Source organism: Micropterus salmoides, unplaced genomic scaffold (genome assembly GCF_014851395.1).
Source record: "Micropterus salmoides isolate LMB-PRFRI ecotype aquatic unplaced genomic scaffold, ASM1485139v1 Ms_hic_scaffold_4, whole genome shotgun sequence".
In the NCBI taxonomy this organism is placed as follows: domain Eukaryota; kingdom Metazoa; phylum Chordata; class Actinopteri; order Centrarchiformes; family Centrarchidae; genus Micropterus; species Micropterus salmoides.
The window spans coordinates 28652704-28677638 of record NW_024043372.1 but is presented as its reverse complement, the minus strand read 5'-3'; the positions used below and the strand labels follow the sequence as shown (position 1 = coordinate 28677638).

The 24935-nt window shown below is 40.0% G+C and overlaps 2 protein-coding genes across 3 annotated transcripts; one reads left to right on the top strand and one right to left on the bottom strand.

The window, feature by feature from the left end:
- Positions 1 to 100: 100 nt before the first annotated feature.
- mlnl (motilin-like) lies at positions 101 to 5660 on the top strand. Of its 2 annotated transcripts, XM_038696339.1 has the most exons (6): positions 111 to 127; positions 3062 to 3236; positions 3789 to 3919; positions 4822 to 4923; positions 5242 to 5347; positions 5541 to 5660. In XM_038696339.1, the coding sequence occupies exons 3-6, from the start codon at positions 3800 to 3802 to the stop codon at positions 5546 to 5548; spliced, it is 336 nt and encodes a 111-aa protein (XP_038552267.1). In that variant the 5' UTR covers positions 111 to 127; positions 3062 to 3236; positions 3789 to 3799; the 3' UTR covers positions 5549 to 5660. The 2 variants fall into 2 exon arrangements, with proteins under 2 accessions (XP_038552266.1, XP_038552267.1); XM_038696338.1 differs by having other exon boundaries at positions 101 to 127; positions 5242 to 5660.
- On the bottom strand, positions 5605 to 16231 carry zgc:64106 (uncharacterized protein LOC393348 homolog). Its single transcript, XM_038696336.1, has 6 exons — positions 15680 to 16231; positions 10627 to 10866; positions 10107 to 10196; positions 9758 to 9946; positions 9272 to 9381; positions 5605 to 6242 (listed from the first exon to the last, which is right to left on the bottom strand). The coding sequence occupies exons 1-6, from the start codon at positions 15885 to 15887 to the stop codon at positions 6063 to 6065; spliced, it is 1017 nt and encodes a 338-aa protein (XP_038552264.1). The 5' UTR covers positions 15888 to 16231; the 3' UTR covers positions 5605 to 6062.
- Between the last annotated feature and the right edge of the window lie 8704 nt (positions 16232 to 24935).

The window sequence follows — 24935 nt, the reverse complement described above, 5'->3', positions numbered from 1 at the left end:
TGAATACTATAAAGAGCTGCTATGGAATCAACAAAACACTCTACTCTGTCTCTTTTTACTTCCTCTACCCACTGCAGTCCTACAATAATCGCCATAATTTCTGCCGTGTACACTGACAGCTGATCAGGTAATCTTTTCCCTATACTTACATTCATTGTTGGTATATATATTTCTATTCCTACCTTGTCCTCTTCATCTTTAGATCTGTCTGTATACATATCTAAGTAATCAGAGCCTCCCCCTTCTTGATACAGAGCAGAAAGACTGTTTCAACTGATCACGTAAAATGTTCAAGTTTAAGGCTCATGTTATTTTATATTTCTCTCATTGTTAACAAATCCCACAAAAAGACCACAACGAACAATGCGTTACTGCATCTTTAGATAGTTTCCTTCCATATGTGGCACTCAACCCCTTAACCCATTTGTACTAAAGTTCTCCTGTAAATCCTTAAATGTCTGCACACCCACACAGGTATGCCTCTGGATGAATACACCAGTCAGGTTGATAACAGTACCTGAATTACAATCTCTAAACATAGACTCACAGACTTTGAGGCGTTTAACAAAGGCATACCTAGTTCGATTATTTGTAAATATGCTACATCTCATCCACTTCGTACGGCAAGAGCCTGGAATACGTTCAAATCAGACAGTCGGTCCCTTGGCCATGAAGACAGTAAAATATGTAAAATTAAAAATCCCAAACCCACATTGCACATAACATGTTTTGGCTTCGTCAAGGTAACATGATATATTGCAAAGTGCTGTCCCATTATACCATTTCTGGCAGTTTTCTAAAACAGCTGGGCTCTGTAGATTTTAGTAAATGCCAGTCAAACAGGAGTAAACAGTGCATTTTGGGGACTATTTTCAGCCACAGATAAGTACACATTAGTGCTTTATTTACTACAGCGGGATGTGTACATGTGATGGAGACTAATTAAACTACAGTGCCCATGTTCATGGTAATGAAGGGTATGTGTCACCCAGGCAATGATGTGGCTCACTTATGTGTTCTTTATTTATTTAATGATTATTATTATTTACAATTTTTAGACACATGGAAGTCTAATACTGGGGTTAGACTAATTAGGCTAGCCGTTTAGTCTAGCCTGTAAAATGCCAGAAAATGCTGGGAAATATCCCAGTCACAATTTCTGAGGCCTGGAAGGTGACATTGTCTCAGTTTTGTCCAAAACTCAAAGATATTCAAGGCAAGGCAAGGCAAGTTTATTTGTATAGCACATTTCAAGGTAATTCAAAGTGCTTTACATAAAACATAAAGCAACATAGGGAAATTGAAAAAAATACACATTAAAATATAATAAGTTACAGTGCAGTGTACAATCAGGGTTAAAAGAGTTAAATGAAAAATGAAAAAACAGGCTGAGGGGTTGAGCAAATAATTGAGTTACAATTATTTTGAAAAGAGAATAAACAGAGAAGTACACTTAATCTACTCTCTCTAGCTAGTCTCTACTCGGGTCCATAGCAATCTTTGGGTCCACTGAAACTCCAAAAGCACTCGGACACTACAGAGAAACCAGGACATGTCTGTCCGCAGGCCACTTTGATCCAGTTATACTCTGGACCCACCTGCGCGTTTATAGGTGGACAGAGGGTCCTGCAAATCACTCAGGCGTGAGATTTAAGACCACTTCCTTATAATTCAATTCAATATAATAAAATAGCAAACTAAGGAAACCAACAAACCATCACATTTTGAAGCTGGAACCTGTGAATCTTTGGTGGTTTTGCATTCAAATTTACTTAACATTTAATCAATTGCTACAATAGTTGCAGATTAATTTTCTATTGATTAATCAGTTAATCAACCAATATTTTCAGCATTTTCAGCACAGAGAAATAAACTATATCAGGCGTTGGCTAAACACAGTACTTGTTATTTGATACTTGTTCTGTGTTGTTTTGTCTTTTTATGGGATTTGTTGACAATAAGGAAAATATAGAATATGGCCGGACTGATCATATAAAGGGAAGGTCCATTAGTCAGTGCAGTAAGGAGTAATTTTGGCTTTGTACTTCAACACACAAGGTATGAAATAAAACAATGACTTATAAGGTTAAAGTGCTGATTAAGAAAAGTACAAAACTGTTTAAAAATGAAACCATTACCAAACATATCCTTTAATCATGTGACTCATACATAGTATATGGTAGTTCTAGTACATGCAATTCACATAACCTATTCATCATGAAGACAAGATCATAAAGAAACATTTAAAAAGCTACAAAATACTACTTCACCAGACAGATATATATGTATGAAAAGAATCTATGTAGCCTACATAGAAACACATTATAAAAAGCCTAACATTAGGTGAGGGAAAAATGTAAGGAGAGCTTGCGCGTCATTGTGGTGGTGGTGGTGGTAAAAGAAGCGCTACAGAAGGGGTACAATACTGCACTTGTGTACTTGAAATGCCATAAACCAGGTGGAACATTGGCAGTACTTCTCATTGTCCACTCCTGCAGAGTATTGACACTTCACCGTCGTGCAGGAATACGTGTCAATATGTAGGAAGAAGCATCATTAAAGTTCTTTTAGAGTCATGAGGTTTCCAAGGAACTATTGCTCATGGGTCTGTTTGTACACAAGTATAACTTACTGGCAGGTCATAAATGTCACATTGTGATTTCTGATGGACCCTTTTAGGACAGACACACACACACGCACACACACACACACACACACACAGTCCAGTACATTAATCACAATAATCTTTTTCAGAATTTAATTTTGGCGACCCTTCCTCCTGAATAAATGAGACTGTTTAGTCGTTTCTTTATGATCCATGAGGGCTCAGACAAATTCTCCAAATAATTCACAATACAGTGTCCTATCAAATGCATTGGTTATGTGCAGAACTTGTGCATCCTATAGCTCGCACAGACCTCCTGATAATATGCAGACACCACAGGGTTGCTCACAAAACGTGTCACTTTGTCAGTCTTGTTAAACGCCTGCATACACACAGCCTGGTGAGCTTAATGCCCTCATAAAAAGCCAGATTCCTGAGCAACATGTGTGTTTCCAGGAGCATGGAGGAGAGTGCTTGAAGGAGCCTGTTGAGGAGCGGATGTGAGGGAGAACAGTAAAAAGCTTAGGGACCAGGAGAGGGCTTGATATAAAAGCTGACTGGGATAAGTTGACGCTCAGAAGCTCTGCTCATCTTAAAGCACACTTCCGACTGGCTGAGGCTGACAAAACACGTGAGTAACATATGGCTCCCTCTGCGTCTCTTTCTCTCCCTCTCTCTCTCAGCCTTTCCCTCACTCTCTGTTACTCTTCTTTGACGTCCTGTCTTCTTTCTCATAGAATTGTGCACAGAGTTGTCTTGCTGTTGTTAAGTATGGCTGGTCCGCTCTGGTGTCTTATCTTGCCTGTCAGTGGAGCAGTTTGTTGTTTATTACTTCCATGCTCCCCCCCCCCCCCCTCCTATCCCGTGTCCTTCTTCCTCTAAATGCTACTTATTGTTTCTGGCACACACACACACACACACGCACACGCACACGCACACACACACACACACACACACACACACACACACACACACACACACACATTGCACCTTTTTTCAAATAATGTATGATGAAACATTTTGACTGTCGCCTCTTTCACACTGCTAAAAAAATCTGTAAGTGTCCTGGCCTTGGTGTCACTGACCCCTGATCACGTGAAAACACTGGCAATACTGTACACTTGAACATACCGTTCTGTGTGTATGCCTGATTGCCTATGTATGTGTGTGTGTGTGTGTCCAGGAAGGAGCAGAATGAGCATGCGTAGAGCAGTGGCTGGTTGCTTGGTGCTGGTGTGCCTGGTGGCGCAACTGGCCGAGAGGACAGAGGGACACATCACCTTCTTCAGCCCAAAGGAGATGATGCTGATGAAGGTAAGCAGCTCGAGGTTTGATTGGACCATGTGCAGAAGTAGGGCTGAGTGACGACTTAATAGTAGTGGCTGATGTCTTTCCAGTGTAATCACATGAGTAAGTGTCAATACAGTTTTACATTATTTTGTCTGGTAGCTTTACTGGATGAGCAACAATTTCATTATGTAACATGATTTCTGCAAAATATGATATTTGTAACAAATAAATATGAATAAACGACTAGTCGAACAACAGAAAGCGAAAACAAATATTTTGACAATTAAATACTTGGGTATGGTGTGTTGGTTGGACAAAACAAATATCACTGTGGAAAATTGCATTGTGCAATTTTTATAGACAAAACAATGAATCAATTTTTAAAATGTGAGAAGTATTTTGTCCATTTTATCCTGCAGGAAAGATGGAATAACAATTTCAGAATCACTTCTCATGAATTTTGGCAGTTTGGAGTTTTAGTTTTGAAGTTTTGAAGTGGAGGTTGCTTGCAGTGCCAAAGCAGTCTAAAGCTGATGATACATGGGGCAGCTTTTTGAGCAATGTTGCTGGGCAATCTTGCTAGTGGCAAGTCTGACTATGTTTTGAACGCATAGTGGCGGTGTGGGGTGGGTTGCGGAGTGGTGGGGGAAGGGGATTACAGTAGTAATCTTTACTCATTACCATTGACGGCAACGTTGTCCTGCACGATTGCTCTAAAAGTTGCTCTGTGTATCATCAGCTTTAGAAGCTGATAAACTTTCTTATAATTAATTAATTAATACGGGATGAATGTAGGTATTGAGGCTCTTCATACTTAAGTACATTAAAGAAATGACTCAGAAATGACTGAGGTTTTGGAAGTCCATTTGGTTTTCCATTTTTGTGTAAATATACGTGCTTTGTGTTTATATGTGCCTATGCTACAGGAACGAGAAGGTAGAAAAGATGTGGAGCCTCGATCAGAGGATGGTCAGTTCGAAGAGGTTACAGTCCAACAGCTTCTTCAGGTGGAACGTGGTGGAAATCCTGTGAGCGCACACACACACAGCCTTGTGGCACTGTCTTTGCGGTGACCTATCATTGACCTAATGCATTACCTAGCCCCTTACTTATTACAACTACATGCCTAACTTTAACCTAATTCTTACCTTAACACTAAAACCAAGACTTGACCCTCAAAACTGTCAGACCCCACAAGTACAATGGTGTTCCGGTTTTAGGACACCACACATATGGTAAAACAAGCACTTAGACACACACTCCACCTTCACCCCCAATTATTGTTGCTGTTTCCACCAAACTGTGTGATTAAATTCAAGCCATCACCACTTTTTTTATGTTTCTAGGGTAAAACAGTGGAGATTGCCCTCCGTCTTTCACCCAAACAGCTGGATCATGTGGCTCCGGTGATCGAGGAGATCATCCATGAAATAGTGGATGAACGTCAGAAAGGTGTAAATTTATGAGTTATGGAAGATGTTGTGAGACACATTTGTGAAAAGAAAAAGCTTCACAGCAGAACCCAAAACACTGTATTTTCTCTTATTATCCAAAGATTAGTAGACACATACTAACAAGTGATAGTGCTGTTATTAAAAAACTCTTTAGTAACCATACATTCCTCTCACTATGTCTGTCTTTGCAGCCAAATAGCGAGACTCAAGGGGGCCGATAGATGCTGTTTAAATTCTTCAAAAAGCACCCAATGCTTAAATGTTTTATTGTTTTAATGAATCAGCAAATAAAAGAGATGTCATGTACTGGAGTTTCTGTTGTCGTTTCTGAAGAAGCATGTCAGCTTGAGTTGGCCACACGGTGTCAGCATCTCTTTCAGGAAGCTCTTTTCATTTCACTCATTCACAAACCTGAATAAAGGTCATAGGGCGTTCTTACAAAGAAGAAAACACCATTCACCATTTTCACAACTAAAACAAGCCTGTCATTCAAGCCAATGCAGAGAATATTATACAAATATTCATATACTGTACATGATTTATTTGTGCATCCGTTTTAAAAAAGAACTTCAATTCATGTTGCTTTTAATTAGCTGCTACAAAAATGCATTCACAAACTTCACCTATTGATTTTAAAGACACATTCACTCAAGAAGTACAGTATAATTTGACCCCTTTTCTTTTATCAAGCCTCTATTTGCCTGATAGTGGTTTCAGAGCTTCGACGTTAGTCTCGCGCTGATCTCAAAGTCCTTTACCGCAAGGGCAGGGTCACGAGCTAAAGGGGCAGGGAGAACCAGGGAGCAGTCGCTGTCAAAATACTTCCCAGTTATCCCCTCCATTTCTTCTGCAACTGCACAGTAGATTGAGTTGACTGCACCCTCTTCTGGAGACTGAGAGGGAGACAATGGATGGTGAAGAGGATATATGAGAGTACAGCTAGCAACAAACAATAGATAGATGTCCCTGCAGGTGCAAATGAAGGAATGGGTGTTTTCTGGCCTGATGTCTGTCTAGTATAACCAGTTGTTCAAGATAATCTGCCTCCACATATCATAGATTACACATCACACGTTACAAGGGTTTGTGTTCAAGTGTTTGCACCTTGAGAATGAAACAGACTTGTCACAACAAAACTGATAAAAGTGAACTGATGTGAAACTGCATATAAACATAGCATGGATGTGAAAACTGTGTGTGTGTAACCCTTAATCACATGTGACACACTCCATGATGCTGTTAGCTGTTAGAGTCAAGCCCCCAACTCGCTTTTAGCAAAGATTTTTTAAACTTTTTTAAAATGGCTCCTAAATATATAATGTAATAAAAAAAAGTGATTTCTAAACAGCTGGGGACTGTTGCTTGTAACAAACATGCCAAAGTGGTGTGCATTGGGTCTCTATTCATTATCCAAAGACTTCTGAGTTAGCACATTATTTACTAGTGTTGAAGGAATTTTTTTTTTGAATAATTAGTCAGAAAGTAAGTTTAGTCAAGCGTACAAACATTGAAAAGAGGTCACTTTAAGTTGAACATGCCAGAAGACTTGTATAGTCAGGGTTGTTTTTGTGAAAAAGAGGATGAGAGCATCGATACAGACAGTCCATGCCTCAACATCATGACAATGAGAAAGTTTCTTGTTTGAGTGATTGAATTATTAGAGTCACCCCTAGACTAGAGTCATCACATCTCACCAGGAAGAGCTTAGAATGAAAAGTTCCCCCTCCCCTGTGTTTCCACTGCTCCTCTGTCAGTATCTCCCTGTCTGGGTCTTGTGTGTTGACATGGGTGTGGTTTCCCTTCTTCCCCCTTCTGGCCTGCACACATGCCTCTTATCAACCCATCCTATCTACCCTTGCTCTTCACTCATTCTCATTATTTATTTAAAGTTATTAAAGCCTAAACGAGAAGAAAATCAAGACTAGGGCAGGACGATATGGCCAAAAATGTTATCACGATAAAAAGTTTCATATCTTCCGATTTCGATAATTATCACAATAAGCATCAAATCTTTATTTCTTTTGTTTAAAGGCTGATTTTTGCTGTTGAAGAAACCTGATGGTTAATTGTGGTTTAAACTCGTCTTTATGGTCACCACTTGATGCCAAACAGTGGATCACTTCACAAATCTGAGGTAGAACATTCAAAACAATTATGATAAAATCTTTTTCAACACATATGCATGAGTAAAATTAAGTAAAAGCTTTTTTTTTCAGTCCTTTTTCCTCAACAAAATAACCATCTTAATAAAAAATTAAGTCCTAATTTGTGTATGATTCAAGGGAATAAAATCAAACATTTATTGAATACATGAACATTTGTTATATTGTTATTGAAAAAAATTATATTGCCATAATTATTCACCGGCGAGCCTTCCCTGGCGGCCCTCCGCTTCAGGGGGCCACCGGGGATTCCCGTGGGACACCGACCACCAGCCCCGAGGCAGAGGTCCCCTTGGCGAAGTTCGCGGAAGCTTGGCGAACATTTCCCCGTGGGTCCTCCGCACAGTAGTAGATGGCTACAAGCTGCAGTTCCGGGTTCGCCCCCCCAGATTCTGTGGGATGGTCGGGACTACAGTACACGCAGAATAGAGCCAGGTGTTGGGACAGGAAGTCCGCTCTCTTCTGAAGAAAGGGGCCATAGAATTAATTTCCCTGCCAGTCAGAGAAGCCGGCTTTTACAGCCGATACTTCCTGGTCCCCAAGAAGGACGGAGGATTGCGTCCGATTTTGGATTTGCAGTCCCTGAACCAATCTCTGAGGAGATTCAGGTTCAGGATGCTTACCATCCCAGCCATCATCAGTCACATCCAATCCGAGGATTGGTTTGTCACGATAGATCTACAAGACGCTTATTTCCACATCTCCATCCGTCCCTCTCACAGGAAGTTCCTGAGGTTCACCTTCGGGGGCACAGCTTACCAGTATCGGGTTCTTCCGCCTAAAGTGGAATGTGTTCACAACCTGGTGCAGAGAACGAGCGGTGGACCCAGTTACCTGCTCGGTAATTGTGATACTGGAGTTCCTCCAGCACCGTTTCTCCGCTGGCCTCTCCCCGTCCACACTCAAAGTATATGTGGCTGCCATTGCAGCATTCCACGCCCCTCTGAGTGATGGGCCCTTGGGGAGGCTTCCGCTCGTCGTGCGCTTCCTCCGTGGAGCCCGGAGGATGAGACCCGTGACTCGTTCCAGGGTTCCCACCTGGGACCTGGCAGTGGTTCTTGAAGCGCTGGCTGAGGCCCCCTTCGAACCCCTGGAGTCGGCTGAGGCCAAGCAATTGACCCTTAAAATGACCTTTCTCCTCGCTATCACCTCTCTGAGGAGGGTGGGGGATCTCCAGGCAATATTTTGCAAGCCAGCAAATCTTAGATTTCGATCTTGCAAAACTCTTTTTGGGTAAGATTTTGAGTTTTCAAACACTTAGTTTCAACCTTTCAGAACTTTATTTTCAGTTTTGATTCATGGCTCAGACTTTGAGAGAAGAGAACACATGTTTACCTGACATTCACGCAGTCACTCTCATTGAGTTTTCTTTACCTGATTTCTCTCACTGCGTAGCCTATGCGAAGTTTATTTGTGCCAAGTCGGCTTTATCAGTTTCACAGTTATTTTTCAATGCTGCTCCACTCAGGTGCGCTGCATAGGCAACTAATAACAATGTAACCAGGTCTCGTGCAGAATGTAACAGAGTAAAAAGTCAGATATTTGGCTGTGAAATGTAGCAAAGTGAAAGTTCAAAGTTGCAACAACTAAAAATAGTGATTTCTGAAGAACAGTTGTGAAATGAGGTTGTGGAGCTGTGAAACATCTGCTAACAGTTAACCTTGGCTTTCTAGCTGAACGATCTGGTACACTGTGTACAGTGTCAAAGCCAATTTAACACAAAGTGCAGTGGTGTAATCCAGTGAGAGCAATGTACCCACCTTGAAAAAGAAAAATCCAATGAGGTTGAAAAGCAAACGAATCATAAATGGATAGTGTCTCAACACTTCTGTCATGACAATACCTGGGTGGACAGAGTTTGCGGTGACACCTACATGAACACACAGAAACATACCTTCAGAGCACAGATAGAAATAGAGGGGAACAGAGAAAGTGCAACACAGGCCAGTCTCAGCAACACGTCTTTCAATGCAGACCTCCTCTGTAGAAATATCAAAGGTGGTTTCTTTCATTTTTTGGATACTGGTCATTATTTCTCAAAAGAGGACCCAAGACACCGTATTTACTAATCTACATTGCTGGTAGCAGAGCGTTTTAAAATTTGCATTTTATTCTTTATGGATCATTATCCATCCATCGTGATTGCTTCTCATTTGCATTGTCATACATTTTCTGCAGCACCTTTTAAATAGGAAAGACCATTCAGTGGCTATACTAATGGGTGAAGGGTCTTGATTACAGCTTACCTGTCCCTTGTAGCCTGCGTGCTAGCTCACTGGTACAGATGACATTGTGCAGCTTAGTGTGGTTGTACACTGTATCCATGTGATAAGTGAGGTTCTCGCCATGAAAATGGGAGAAGTCCACTTTACCCTTCTTATGGTTGACTGAGCTGAGGGTGACGATACGCGCGGGAGCTGAGTGCTTCATCAAGTCTGCAGTGAAATAGAATGTGAGTGAGAGATGAGAAAGAGGAAGAGTAAACAAATACAAAATATTGTTATACAATTTCATGACAGAGACAGGCAATTGTAATGTAATCATCATTTCATATCCATAATATACCTGCTGTAAAGAGAGACCACAGAGTCTTACCCAGCAGCAGATTGGTGAGAAGAAATGGTCCCAGGTGGTTGGTGGCAAAAGAAACTTCCAGCCCATCTTCGGTTATCTGTCTGGGTAAACCTGATAATAGAAAAAATAACTAAATGCGATTGCCAATTAGATATACAAATGTACATAAAAATATGCACAAACACATTTGGATTTCTATATCAATGAGTACTACACGCTGACATAAGGAATTCTCTAACCATTGCAACAAACTAAGTTAGGGTAAACAAGTTTTGGAGTGTGTTTGGAGTCACTTGTCCAATTGAAACCATTTTTGACTTCAGACTTGTTTTTTGCTTCCAGATGTGTGACAGATGGGGATGCATGCTGCATGTTTTTGTGGTGTTAAATGTTTCTTTATTCTTTCATTATGCTTTCAGTCACTGATTTACTCGCTCGTGAGAAGCCCAACTGGGTTTTGAAATCTGCAAAATATATGGTCCCCACATTATAAAACTTCCCTGCGCCGTTTTAAAACAAATGATTACATTTCATGTATCACCTGATACTCCGGCATTGTTGACGAGGATGTGGAGAGCTTTCTCCTCCTCAAGAATCCGATTAGCAAATTCCCTGACAGAGACCAGAGACGACAAGTCCACCAGATGCAGGTGGACGTCAGAGTTTCCGGTTTTCTCCTTGATTTCTTTAAGTGCGGCTTTCCCCCGCGCCTCGCTTCGACAGGCCAGGATAACACGGGCTCCACGACGTGCAAAGTCCAGGGCAATGAACTTCCCGATCCCTGTCAGGGGTGGAGAAGGGAAAAAATCATACTTGATAATAAAAAAATGTCCACACAGCAGATAAGAATCAACACACGACTTTTTGAAAAAGGGAAAATACTAATGCATTGATGACAGCAAATGCTGACTCACTGAGTGAAAAGTTTGAAGTGAAGGTGAATGACTTTTAAAAACCTATAGGTTCTATTTTCAGCCTCCTCTGTTGAGGAGTGTGATATTATGATACAAAAGCAAAAGCCTGTAGTTCTTGGAAAACATAACTTATTCCCTGAATGTGTAAAACATAATACTGCATATTCAGAAAGTCTGTCTACACTGTCTCAGAAAACCTGACACAGCACAGTGGGGCTGACCTCACAACAGGAATGTCCTGGTTTTAAATCTCTTGTCCTCTCTTTGTGGAGTTTGCATATTCTCAATGTGTTTGTCTCTTTCAACATGTGATTTTGGGCATGCTCCATGTATTATTACAGTATTATGAGTGGTATATGACATTCACCACTATGTGATGGTATGTAAAGACTTTCTCATGATAGAGCTGTCTTAAAATCAGACCCAAGGCCCTCTGAAAAAATGACTTCTATTTAATTATCTATTTGACTTTGATTCTTATTTAGAATTGGCTGAGCAAAGAACCAAAAAAAATGGTTAGCACTCGCTAACAGCAAGAAAGTCTATGCAGACTAGTTAATTGGTGGCTCTAAATTGTCCTTTGGTGCGTGTGTGTGTGGTTGTTTGGGGGGGGCAAGGGTGGTCAGGACCAACCCCATCTGAAGGTTGTCCACCCCTGAAAATATCATAAAACCCATGCTGTGTATTGTAAATAATTTAATGATGTGTACAAATAACACAAACGCTTAGGTTTCCCCTCCCTTGCCTCACAGTGGTATGGCCCACTGCCTGCTTTCCCCGTTTAGGTCACTTACACACACATCAGATGAAGTGATTATTTTGTATTTATTACAGATGATGAGTCATTAATAAATTAGTCATGATAAAAAATAACTACCGATGTATTTTTCCATGGGTCTGTTTTGTTAGCCATTATAACTTTAGCTTGTTTAATAGTTTGTTGGATAGTAAGTCACTGGCGATAAGCCATGTGGGAACTAACATTAGGCTAATACTGTAGATCTACTGTTGTGTTGGGTTGGCTTGCTGCATAAGAGACGTCCTTTGTCCCAGACTAAACCTATAACACTATATGGAGGATGCAACATAATTTAATAATTATAATAAACATATGAACCTAACTCATATTTAAACAACAGTTTGTTGGCCAGAGAAAATGACAGAGAAAGAAAAATGAACATGAGATCATTTTTCAGTGATATGCTACACTAATAGTAGTAATGCTTTCCTCTGTGTACACATATCCCACACAGGTACAATCTTAGGTGTATTACGTGTCCCCTTCAAAAATTGCTCTTGAGAAATTTTTTGTTTATTGTCTCCCCAGCTGTCAGGTGAAATTTACGCTCATGCCTTTTCCCTCCCTCCCTGATTTTTTGTACTGTATAAACATCAGGGCCTTTTGGATTGTACCTCCCTGGATTTTGTGATTGTAAACTTTGTCTGCTCCATGTCAGATTTGTTTGCCTGTGTTGGGACTGCGTTCCTGGTTTTGATCTCTGCCTGCCTCACCACGCTGTTAGCATTTTGTCCCATTCATTGTTAAATATTTGATCTGCACTTGCTCTGCCTCCGCTGGGTCCTATCCTTTTCATTCCTGCTACCCTGCTAGCACACGTTTGATATCAGACATTGGTTAAAAGTCGACCGGAGGGAACAAGAAGACAGCAAGTTGGTAAACATGGACTGCTTAAAAATGGCTCTCAAATGTTTTGTGAGGAAAGAAATGCATTCAATACATTTGTTAAAGCTGAAGGACTCGTTGCATTTTGTCAAATAAACTGAATGTAAACATTACTTTTGTGCGTTCACAAGAATACTTCACAGGGCACCTTTTGATGGACAGCTATATTTCGTAAGTTAACAGAATCAATGAAACAGTATGAGATTACTGACCATAGTGTTAACCACAGAAGTTGGGCACAGAAGAAGCAACATAGCCTAATTTACATACACGGCATGTTTTTAGTAACTGGCATTAATTCACACATTAATGTACTTCTAAACAAGTCAAGGGAATTGCTACTTGAGTTTTCAGAGGATCTTTGTAGAAGAAATAATAATACTACAAGTAATAAATGCAGCTGAGAACAAAGGATGCTACTATATTACAAACCCAATTACACACCTGTTCTTACTTGAAAACTGACAGTGTATCTCAGGTGGAGTGACCAGTTGTCATACTAATGCAGTGTTAGTGTTTTGTGTCATGCCTTGGTATGATGAGTGTGCAGTATTGGCATGATGCAAAGCAACCATTATGTGTTCTATTTGGATGTGTTCTAATTAAGCTGTGTGGAAGTTATTGTGAAACTGTTGCGTCTGTTCCATCTGGTATTTGTGATAACTTGTTCTCTTTAAAGTTAAAACTCATGATTTTTATTACAGCTGCATTAAGTGAATCATGACTTTCGTTATCATTTGGTGAATTTTTAATGGGAAGGAATTTTGAAACGAGAAATGTGGCTTAGGCTAGAAAATCTGCTAGATACAAGGAGTCGCTTTCATTCAAAATGGAGGCAACATTATGTTATTAGGTTATCATACACCATTTTCAGTAAAGATGAATTTCACTTCCTTTCTGCTTAGTCCTGATAAAGTGTTTGAATTAAAAATAAAGTTAAACTATACTGAAGCTACTCAATACAAATTGAGACCAACAAAACAGAGTTGGCAATCATTGTTGGATTAACCCAACATGTGTGCGAAATGTATCTACACATGCCTGCCAGCTTCACAGTACTTTGCCTGGTCCCAGAAGCCCTCCTCATAATGTTTTGACATTTTGTCAAATTCCCGCAAGCCATCTAGCACCATATGAACAATAGGGGATCATGGTCATGGAAAAACTCTGGAAAGCACCTCGATCAACAACCTCTTCAGCCAAGATTTGCTTTACTTTCCATCATTTTTATTTTCGATCACCCAGTCCTTGCTTTTTAAAGTCGCCCAGTACTTGCTTTTTAAATGGCCTTAATAGTAAAGCACTGTGAAATGCATTATAAACTAACTTGAAAAAATTAAAGTACAACCTGATGAAGTTAATATTATATGGAAGGCATAAAGGTACAAAATGTTGAGTCTAGAGGAAATTCTCATCCAGACTTTTAATAATTAATAAAGATTAAGGCGAAACAGCAGTTGCTCCACAATGGGTGTGACAATACAGCAACACGTGGTCGTGCTCACCCAATGTCAGAGTTGAACTGTCTTGAACTTTTTTCTACGTGACACACGAATCAATGGATGAGAAACTGATCTTATATAAAACTGTTTTCAACACAGTTATCGGGACATAAACAGCAGTGCTTTCACTCGAAACCAAGCTTCAATCAGGAGTTGTTTGTTATTATAAAGATAAACATTATAAAGAGAAAGAATAAATGGACCGACAATACAGAGAGAGTTGAAGGTGAGTAAAGAATGTTGACTGAAAAAGTAGCTGCCTTCTCTGCCAGCCTCCTACTCTAATTGGCTGGATGTGGATGTCGAGTCGGCCAACGTCTCCAGATATTTAGCATGCCAGATCTCGTTGGCGAGCCACTTTGATGTGTCATTGAGGAGGCCTAATTCACTCATAACTATCGGCGAGCGCGATCAATCGCTTATTTGCCTCCGATCACAGCCCGACAGTAGGCGAGCTTGGTGACTTGCAAATCAAGCTTAAAATCGTGCAGTGTGAACTAAGCTTTAGCCTGTTCACCCACATTGAGTAAAACATCTGGCATTTGCTCCTTTGCATCTTGTCCTTTTAGGAACAGGACTGAAAAGAGCTCACAGACTTTTGGTGCACGTTGCATTTTTGCAGGATCGCTCTGAACTCCTCATGTTGAAAAAAACAATCTTCAATTCAGGATAAATTTACAACTTTAATATCAGATAAGATAAAATCAGAATTAATTTGCTGTCTAACATTTGTTTCTTGTCATGTGAGGGGACACAACATGGTGAGTAATGGTAAGGTTGCTTCAAATTTCTATATGTCATATGTTTTATTATTGCTATATGTTTCTTCTCTTTTATCTGATTGGTCCGCATTTTCTTCTTGATGTTGTTTTAGTTGCATTACTTTGTACAGCACTTTGTTCAACAGTAGGCTAGGTGTTTTTAAATATGCTTTATAAATAAATTTTAACTTACTGAGTTAACAATGAAGCAATGATATGTTGTTAGTCATAATGATTGTATCACAGGGCCTACATTTCCAACAATCACTTGGAAATTTCGTTAATGATTACATCTTTACAGCTTGCAGTGTACAGCTTGCTCAAATCACAAAATACAATGTTTTATGTGGCTCATACATTCACAGCCATTATGAAAAATAGCAATCAAAACACTTTTAAACTTATAAACTATTTTAATGTTACTGTAGATTTTTTGTAAGAAAAGACTGACACATACAAAATCTATAACCATTAATAATAAGACAATAGAATTATTGGCCACAAAAGGTCAGCATTCTAGACAATGGTATTTCCTGTAGGCTAAAATCCAAAGTGTCTTAAAGCAAACACTTTTTCGAAGTGAATAAATATCCTTTAGAGATACAATCATAAGCTTGCTCTTATAGCATAACGGCCATATAAAAACTCAATTTAAACACAAAAGCAAGATCAAAAGCCTACCGCGAACAAACCCTCTACTATTTTTGATGAAACAGGGTCAATTGAAACCAACCTGTATTGGCTCCAGTCACTATGGCCGTCTTCCCTTTCAGCCGCACGGTGCAGGCATGTGGATCCCAGCGTCCTCTCCTCTGTATGCGCACAACGATGGCCAGCAGCGCCGTGGACACAGCCCAGACCGGGTGACAAAGTATGTCTAACCAACTCATTTCGCTGTCTGAGCGGAGCGCCTGCAAAGGAATCGACAGCTGGCCAAGCATGCGACAGTTTCTTATTCTATGTCAAGTAGGTGTGCCTAAAACGCACACCCACAACAGTAAACCCGCTGATAATGTATTAAGGCTGACATGAGTAATCACATCTGGGAAGAGGGGTTGCGCTTCCAGTGGAGCTGGAAACATCTGGTTGTAATGTTCTCGGCAATGTTCTTTAAACTCTGGACATCACTGAAAGTACTAAACACTGCTCAGGCTATGTAAAGGAGACTTTATGGTTGTAACATGGGGAGAGTTGTGACAACACAAATTCCACCATTAGAGATAAGATCGAAGTCAGGTGATCATTTCAACATTTACCTGCTTCCTCCCCTATCAGGCATGGTGGTTATCAAGGCTGGAAACAGGTACATTCAGAATATATATAGAAAAAAATGATTTTGAGGTCAGAAAATACATTTTTTGACCAAGACTATATTTGTTTAGTATCTATCTATTACAGATAAATTTGTTTAACTTACATTAGATTGAAATGTAGATTCTTAGGCAATGCATTTTTCCTTTCTAATTTCAAACCACTATGCTAAAGCATAAACATTCTCTGACCATGGTGGGTTTGTAACACTTCTTTAAAAAGTGCTATGACCATCCTCTATACATAAAACTAGGGACTTTCTTGATTTTAATATTTTACAGAGTGCCTTTTGCAGTCTGGGCCCACCAAGCCTGCACTCCAGGGGTTACCAGAATTCATTTGTCAGCACTGTGACCAGTACTTCCAATGTTGTTCACATGTTGGCATATTGGCAATCGATCTTTTGCATACTCCGCCGGTGGAGAGGTCAGAGAAGTGTATGGACAGCTTGTGAGAAATTCCAGTGTGCAAGAAAAAGTCCCGGTACGCCAGAGAGTAAAATATAAAAGTGCTTGTACTGCATACCGGTCAGTACCGGCCCACTTCAAGCACTGTGACTGTGACTCTGATTAAGAATATACATAGGGCCTACATTGACACACAGCTCTTTTTTTGTTAGACCTAAGGATGTACAAAGATGTTCTTTAATTAAGTACATTTTAATAGTATTTACAGTATACTGTTAATTAATTTTAGATAACTTTACATACACATGCTGCAGCCTACATGCGTGCAAGTCATCAGACATGTCTGTTACAGTGAGAGAGAAACATTGTTTTTTTTACATCACTACCTGTTTTTGAAGCATATAATATAGTGTGGCATCTATATTTGCTTCTTTTGTCTTATTGTTACAACTTAGCCCAACATGTGTTACAATCTCCCCTGGTACTGGGGTAGGTAAGGGAACACAATGCATTAGACATCAACTCACGAGGTGTGTGATATTCTTGTAGAAGATTGAATTGGTGCCATTTGTAGTGAACAAATGTGGGTACTTTGTACTTTGAGAACTGTAGCTACAAAATTCAGCGAGTAGAATAGAATAGAATAGAACAGAGTAGTCTTTATTGTCATTGTACTGTGAAGGTACAACGAAATTTAGGAATTAGTTATAATTGCTGAAGCTAAAAGTGTTAGAACCATCCCCGGTCTGCCCTACAGCTCAACAGTGATGGAAGAAGTATAGGCTACAGATCCTTTACTCAAGCAAAAGTACTAATACCACACTTTGAAAATACTCCACTACTAGTAAAAACAATAAGTCACTTAATAGGAAGGGTATGATATATTGAAAAGTGACTATAGCTGTCAGACTCAGGTCAGAGGTTCAACAGACTTTATCTAACAAAGGTCAGTGCTGCAGTGCTTTTCCATAGGAGGACAAGTGATGAGTTACTATTTAACTGATGTTTCATTCCATCACTCAGATTCATGGTCATCATGTTAACTATAGCACAACTATGTTTTGTTTTGTGTTGTTCTTGTAGCATTTTCTCCCTAAAAGGACAAATAAGTGGCATAAATCAAAATTTGATATATTTTACTGTAGTAATGCAAAAGTAGAAATTACATTTATCACAAAGCAAAATACTCCATGATCAGCTAACTACTGGTCAGTCAACAAAGTTTCTTCAACTCCACAGCATTAAGGAATGCTACAGGAAGTCATTACTGCACACTGGGATTAAAATATACAATGACTCCCCCTCCAGGCAGGGAGAAGAGACCTACTGTATGTCTTCTGAATGACAATGCACAATACCCTACTACACTCACATGTTCAAGCCATTTCTATTCTATGTATTTATAGCAGCCTAGTAGTTTGAATGAATATGTATTTGTAAATTTGCTAGTTTTGTGTAAGTTGCGTATATTTTGTGACTCTGATTTTATTGTCTGTCTGTCTGTCTGCCTGTCTCTCTCTCTTGTCTCTCGCTACTAAACAGGAAATGAAAGGGTAACAAAAACCTGGCTCTTGTGCTCCACAAAAATGAACCCTTTCACAGTTACTTAGATCTTTTCCTCTTGGCATCTACAAAATCAGAATCAACTGAGCTTGTTCAGCATTTTATACATGGCACAGAGCATGATAATTGCTTAATTGTACCATGCAGTGCAAAATCGGGAAACCATTACACAAATCCTGGGAATTATAGACCATCTGCAAAATAATGGAGAAAATGATAACTGAAGGGTTAACAGATTATACAGAATATAAAAGCATATATATTCAAATACCACAAAACGGTTTTAGGAAAGGAAGAAATTCTATGGTTTCAGCTCTATGTTAAGAACATGAAATAAGAAAAGCACAGATAAACACATAAAGTGAAGTTGCTGACTTATTTGATATAGAGAAAGCATGGGATATGATGTGGAGAGAAGGATAGATAATCAGACTTTGTAAATTATTTATCAAAGGTCGAATATATGGATGGATTAACTTTTTACCAAGAAGATTAATACAAGTCAGAATAGGAAAGAATTACTCAGGGAAATTTGTTTTTGAAAATTTAACATCTCAAGGAAGCATAATTTTCTTATAATTGATAAATTATGTATTTATAGAAATAGAGAATGGGATGGGTTTTCACCTTTAGTGGATGTGTGACAGAGTACCGTCACTACAGTTGAGTATGCAATTGGACTGCCATACTAATGAGCATGACTCTTTGGCGTTACAGTCAAAGTTGCATGTTTTGTACCCTGTAGACCCTTGTTTGAATCCGGGTATAGGGTAACTGCTCTCGCCCTTTGCTGCAGGATGATGGGGACATTTGGAAAAGAGGAAGTCATTGAAAGTCATTGTAAAGAAACTATAGGAAGCAATTATGAAAATATGAGTGGTCACATAAATGGGGTTTTAAAGGTTCAGTATGTAAGTTTTAGTGGCATCTAGTGGTGAGGATTGCGAATTGCAACTAGCGGTTCACAGCGCATTTAGATGCTCTTAGGGAAATGGGATGATGGTCCCAAGTTGTGAAGGCATCATATAAAAACGCATACATCTAGTTCACTCTACATGGACAGCAAACTAACCATTATACCCATATTACAAATTACATGTTTAAAAAATATGTATATGCAATACGTGATTTTGCATGCAAGTCCAGTATACTTCTTTATGTCCCATTTACACTTTCTCTTTTGCAATAAAGATTTAAGGAGGAAAAAAATATTCTGAATATTCCGACACCACCTGATTGCCTTGCATCAGTCACTGCTTACCCCTCCCTTTCCAAACACGCAAGAGAAGCTACGGTGGCCGACATGCTTTGACGGCTCTTGTGTTAAATAATGTATGAGCCTCCATTTGTCCAAATTTCTCTTCTTTTCCTCTACTAAACCAGATGACTAATACTACTACTGTTATTCATTCTCCTTCTTCTTCTTTTCTTTGTACGTATTCAATGTAGAGACAAAACGCACACTGTAGAGCTGTTTGTCTTTTTGGGTTGCTGTTGTAATATGGTGGCGCAACATGGCGACATCCGTGTAAGAGGACCAAGCTGTGTATGTAGATTGAAATGGCTCATTCTAAGGTAATAAAAATGTAACGGTTCATTAAGGTCCTCATACACCACTTTTTTTTACAAGGAAAAGAATAGATACTGAGGCATACTAAAATGATTTAATCAAGAATTGGAAGGACTGAAACAAGTTTTTGGGGTTATGGTTTGATGAGGGAATTACATGGGCTGTACATATTCAGAAAGTAGTGGAAAAATGTAAGAAAGTACTAAATGTTACGAGGGGTTTAGTTGGAAGCAAATGTGGGGGCCGACAGAACTTCAAAGGCCATGTACAGTGGATTAATTAGATCAATCTTAGAAGATGTCCGAGTGGTGTATGGATCGGCTCTCAAAAAGTTAGATACTTTCAGGATCAGGCTTTGATATTATGCACAGGTGCATTGAAAACAACTGTGAATGGGAGAAATGTTATTAGAGATGAAAAGGATACAACTATCATTGAATTACTGGGGTTATTTTATAGTCAAGATAATTCAAACAACAGTTCTACACAGATACACCGAAGAGTTCAGTCAATAAAACAGGAGTAGGTCAGGCTTTGAGATTAAACACAGATGCATTTAAAACAACTAGGAATGGGAGAACGTCTCTGGCTGTCGTCAGCGAAGGGGAGCCCTCTCTGGAGATCGAGCAGGAGGCTGGGAGACTAGAGCTCGGCAAATGGGTAGTGGGACTTGGACAAGCAATAACTACTGCAAACTAACAGAGAGAGGATGAACCACCCACTGGACACCAGGTGCATAAGTCAGCCAGGCACCGAATGGACTCGTGGAAGCAGGGGTCAGCCGGGTTGCCGACTGGACAGACACAACAGGTGTCAGCCTGAGCCGGAACTTGAGTTGCAGGAATTGGCCAAGCCGCCGACCAGAAACAGCTTAAGCTCTGGGGCACTCACCAGCTGAGTCTCAGGATCACTGAGCCACTCAGTCTGTGTAATTCCAGGCAGCACCGTTTCAACAACGCTGGACCGTTCTGTCTCTGTTGCACTGGGCAGCGAGACCTCTGCAGCACTGGACAGTAGCTGGGCCGTGATGAAGTGGTCAGCAGTGAGGAAAAGGAGCTGGGTAGCGGTGACCGAGTGCAGCAGGACTGCAGAGAGGCAGAGATTAAGATGAGACCCTCACCCTCTTCCAGAAGGCTTAGCTGAAGGTGAATCTGATTGGGAGGTGTCTGTAGCAGGACTAACCAGACTGGAAACCATTAGTCTGCACGCTCTCTGACTTTGCTGCACAGTTCAAAAGAAAAGCAAACAGAGAGATAAATGTCCTGTTACAGTTAGCAGGCTGTGGCATGGACTGGTTGCTAGAAGCTGAAATGCAAGCAGGCTGGGAATCAGGTGGGTGGCTAGCAGGAGGAACACTGGAAACCTGAGGCTGAAGCTTGGGTGTACAAGAGACTGGAGAACCAGGCTCTGGGTGTTGTGGTGCTACAGAATCTCCCCACTACCTTGTATTCTTTTGTTCCCCCCTTCCCTGTGTCTTCTGTCTGTCCTCCCTGTCTGTGTCTGTCTGGGCGTGGCTACACCCTCTGGCTCCAGCGGCGCACCTGGTTCTCATTCCACTAATCAAGCTCCTGCAGTATTTCAACCCCAGTCCTCACATTCTTCGTCAGGTCGTCAGTTAACCACATGTGGTACATGTGTCAAGGCCGACAATCTTCTCCTGTAAGATTCCCAGTAATTTCTGTCTCTCCCTGGATTAACCTGTTTTTCTCTGTGCCCAGGATCACCCTACCTCCAGGAACCCTGCTGAACGCCACACCCCGCTCTGCACGTATCTTAGCTGGACTTACTCCCCTCCTCCGTGCTCTCCATACTGCCCTGTTGGACCTATCAATAAAACCCTTTTGTTACCCCTTCGAACTGTACCGAGTCTGCCTTTGAGTCCTCAAGTTTTTGCATTATGACACTGGGTGTACATATGTTTGAAAAGTTAATTTATTCACAGCATTGGAAGCAGGTCACAAATGTGCATACTTGGGGTATGTTCCCAGAATGGAACCAAGAACTGGAGGAAGTCTGGCTCAGAGTAAAAAGGTGTCTGCTTAGCCCATCTTTGGCTTCCTGACAGCCATTCGGCTGACACAAAAAACTGGGGTTTTGGGCCCAAATGCAGACACAAAGGGAAAAGGAATTGTTGAATGCTGCTTTTATTTACACAAACTGTGACTTTCAGATGGTGGTTGAACTGGTGATCTAAAAAACAAACCAAGGTAATCAATAAAACAAACAGATAAGTAGATGCAACAGACCATGTAAAGTTCAACAGAAAATTTAAATCCAGAAACTTCCAGAATAAACTCAACATAATCGGGTGAAGCCAACTAAATACACCAATGAGGTTGAACATAATCACACACAAGTGAAGGTAGTAGACAATCAGTGAGAAACATACACAGGAATTAAAACAAGACAATGAACAACAGGCAGACAAAACTACAAAGAAAAACAGGAAACATGAAACAAACACCCACCACACCAGAACTGTCTAATCGTATTAACACTTGAATTTGGACATACTGGAATAAATAGTACGTTATTTAAAATAGGTAAACAAACTATAGGCAGTTGTGACTACAGTGGGCAAGAAGAAACAGTAGAGCATGTTATGTTACCCTGTCAGAAATATTAGGAAGGAAGAAGGTGGCTCATCCAAAACCTCAAAAACACTCAACACAAGAACTCAAGAGATGAATGTTGTTGAATCATTTTTCAGTATCTTAAGCTGATGATACACCGGGCAACTTTTTGAGCAATGTTGCTGGGCAATCTTGCTAGTGGCAAGTCCGACTATGTTTTGAACGCATAGCGCCGGTGCGGGACAGGTGGCGGAGTGGTGTGGGAAGGGGATTACGGTAGTAATCTTTACTCATTACCATTGACGGCAACATTGCCCTGCACGATTGCTCTAAAAGTTGCTCTGTGTATCATCAGTTTAAGACTAATATGATTGAGAGGATTTTTTTTTTCTGATCCAAACTCCATAACAGTTGGTGGCAGTAATGCACCAATTCTTTACTTGCAGAATGTAGTGTGACGTACATAGAGAGCCATAAGATTATGACCACAGACGAGCGATCGAGACAAACTACTGTAGGTTAAATTGCTAACAAAGTTAATGCTGATTCTGATAGAAAGGTGTCAGAACACACAGTGCATTACAGTTTGTTGCATGTGGGGCTGAGTAGCCGCAGACCAGTCAGGGTGCCCGTGCTGACCCTCTGCCGAAAGCACCTACAGTGTCAGCATCAGAACAGTGTCACACATCAGACCAGCCATGAAAGAACATGGCTGGTCTGATGAATCATATTTTCTTTTACATCATGAGGATGGCCGGGTGCATGTGCATCGTTTGCCAGGGGAACACATGGAACCATGATGCATTATGGAAAGAAGGCAAGCCGGTGGAGGCAATGTGATGCTTTGGGCAAAGTTCTGCTGGGAAACCTTGGGTCCTGACATTCATGTGGATACAATGGAAACGGTATCCCCTGATGGCAGTGGCCTCTTTCAGCAGGATAATGCGCCCGCCACAAAGCAAAAATGGTTGAGGAATGGTTTGAGGAACAACTTGACCTCCAAATCCGCCAGATCTCACGCGAAACACTCGCATCACGTTGTATGTGAAACCGGCATTACTGTTGGAGGTGAAGGTAAAGTTACTGTAGAAGTGATAGGAAGTAAACAGATGTGCAATTTGTAAAATGGATATACGTCACACTACATCATGCAAGTAGAGAATTCGTTTTTTGTCAACAACCAAGAACAAGTAGAATGCATTAATTTATTGCAGTTTACTTTAGCTAAAGTAATTTGTTGTATACATAGAGGAACTGCTAGCAATACTATTATTTCCTAACGTTACTCCAACACAACAAACTTCTCTCTCCAACCCTGACTCACCACCGACGTCTTCGTACAACAACTTACCTGTCATGACATTCCAGAGTGAGAAGAGTCTTGTGTCACCGGGAGTCACTTGTAGGGATCCTTTCCATGATGTTGTCAGACCGCTCGTATAACAGTCTGAGCCCGTCGGTGGCAAAAAGCACTTTCTGTGGAAGTCATTTTGATGGGCCGAATTGTACCAAAGGAATACGCTGCATCCTTCGCAGCTGAGTCGCAGCCGCGGCCAAACTTTTTGTACCTACTAGACATTTGTACAACTAAATATATTAAAATAAGGCCCAGGTTTAAAAATAACAAAATGACCCTTTAAGTCTTTACTCTAAAATGACAACTCTTATGGAAAAATCATATGTAAATAAATCAAATCCGAGCTTTAATACTTTTATTAATAGCTGCATGAAAACTTAATTTGTTGAAGAATGTGATAAATATAATCCAGGTTGAATAATTACTGATAAACTAATAAACAGTGACATTAGAACATTTTCTATAAACTACTGAGTACTCTTACCTGGTTTTACAGTTTTACAGATCTGTGAATTGTTTCATGGTTCCTTATGGTTTGATACATGCATATGATACAAGTCAGAAAACTAAACTTTATATCTCCATCCCGATCCTTGGTTGTTAATGTTAAGGGACAACTTACAAGTATGGAATAAGTATAAGATGACTTATATATGGCCTTTTAATGAATAATCTACATTCTAACAAACAAATGCCATTAATGTCTTCATGTGATTTGATTATTGTACATATTGATATTAAACTTAGTTCTGAATATATAACATAGGAGAAATCAACTTACTTAGAGCAACAATTTGATACATTACTTTATTGCACATAAAAAAAAGCAGTAAAAATATTTTAGGACCACACAGAGGTGGACCAAGGTAGTAGACTTTCAGTGCTACATTACAAACAGAATAAGCATCTATAAATACAAATAGTTTACATTAGAACACTTAGTATAGAAATAGTAACATTATTTTTATATGAAATGTATTTTTAATTTAAAAAGCCAGAGCTAAGTACTCCAGGCTGGGATGGAACGGGAGAAGACATTAATTGAACACGTATTGTTTTCAATAAAAACATTTAGCATTTCAAAATCGATCTATCTATCACGTAAATTGCGGCCAGGGGCCTATTCTAGGGGACATTATTATTATTGTTATTATTATTATTATTATTATATATAGTATATATATAGTATGTGACACATGCAAATGGAA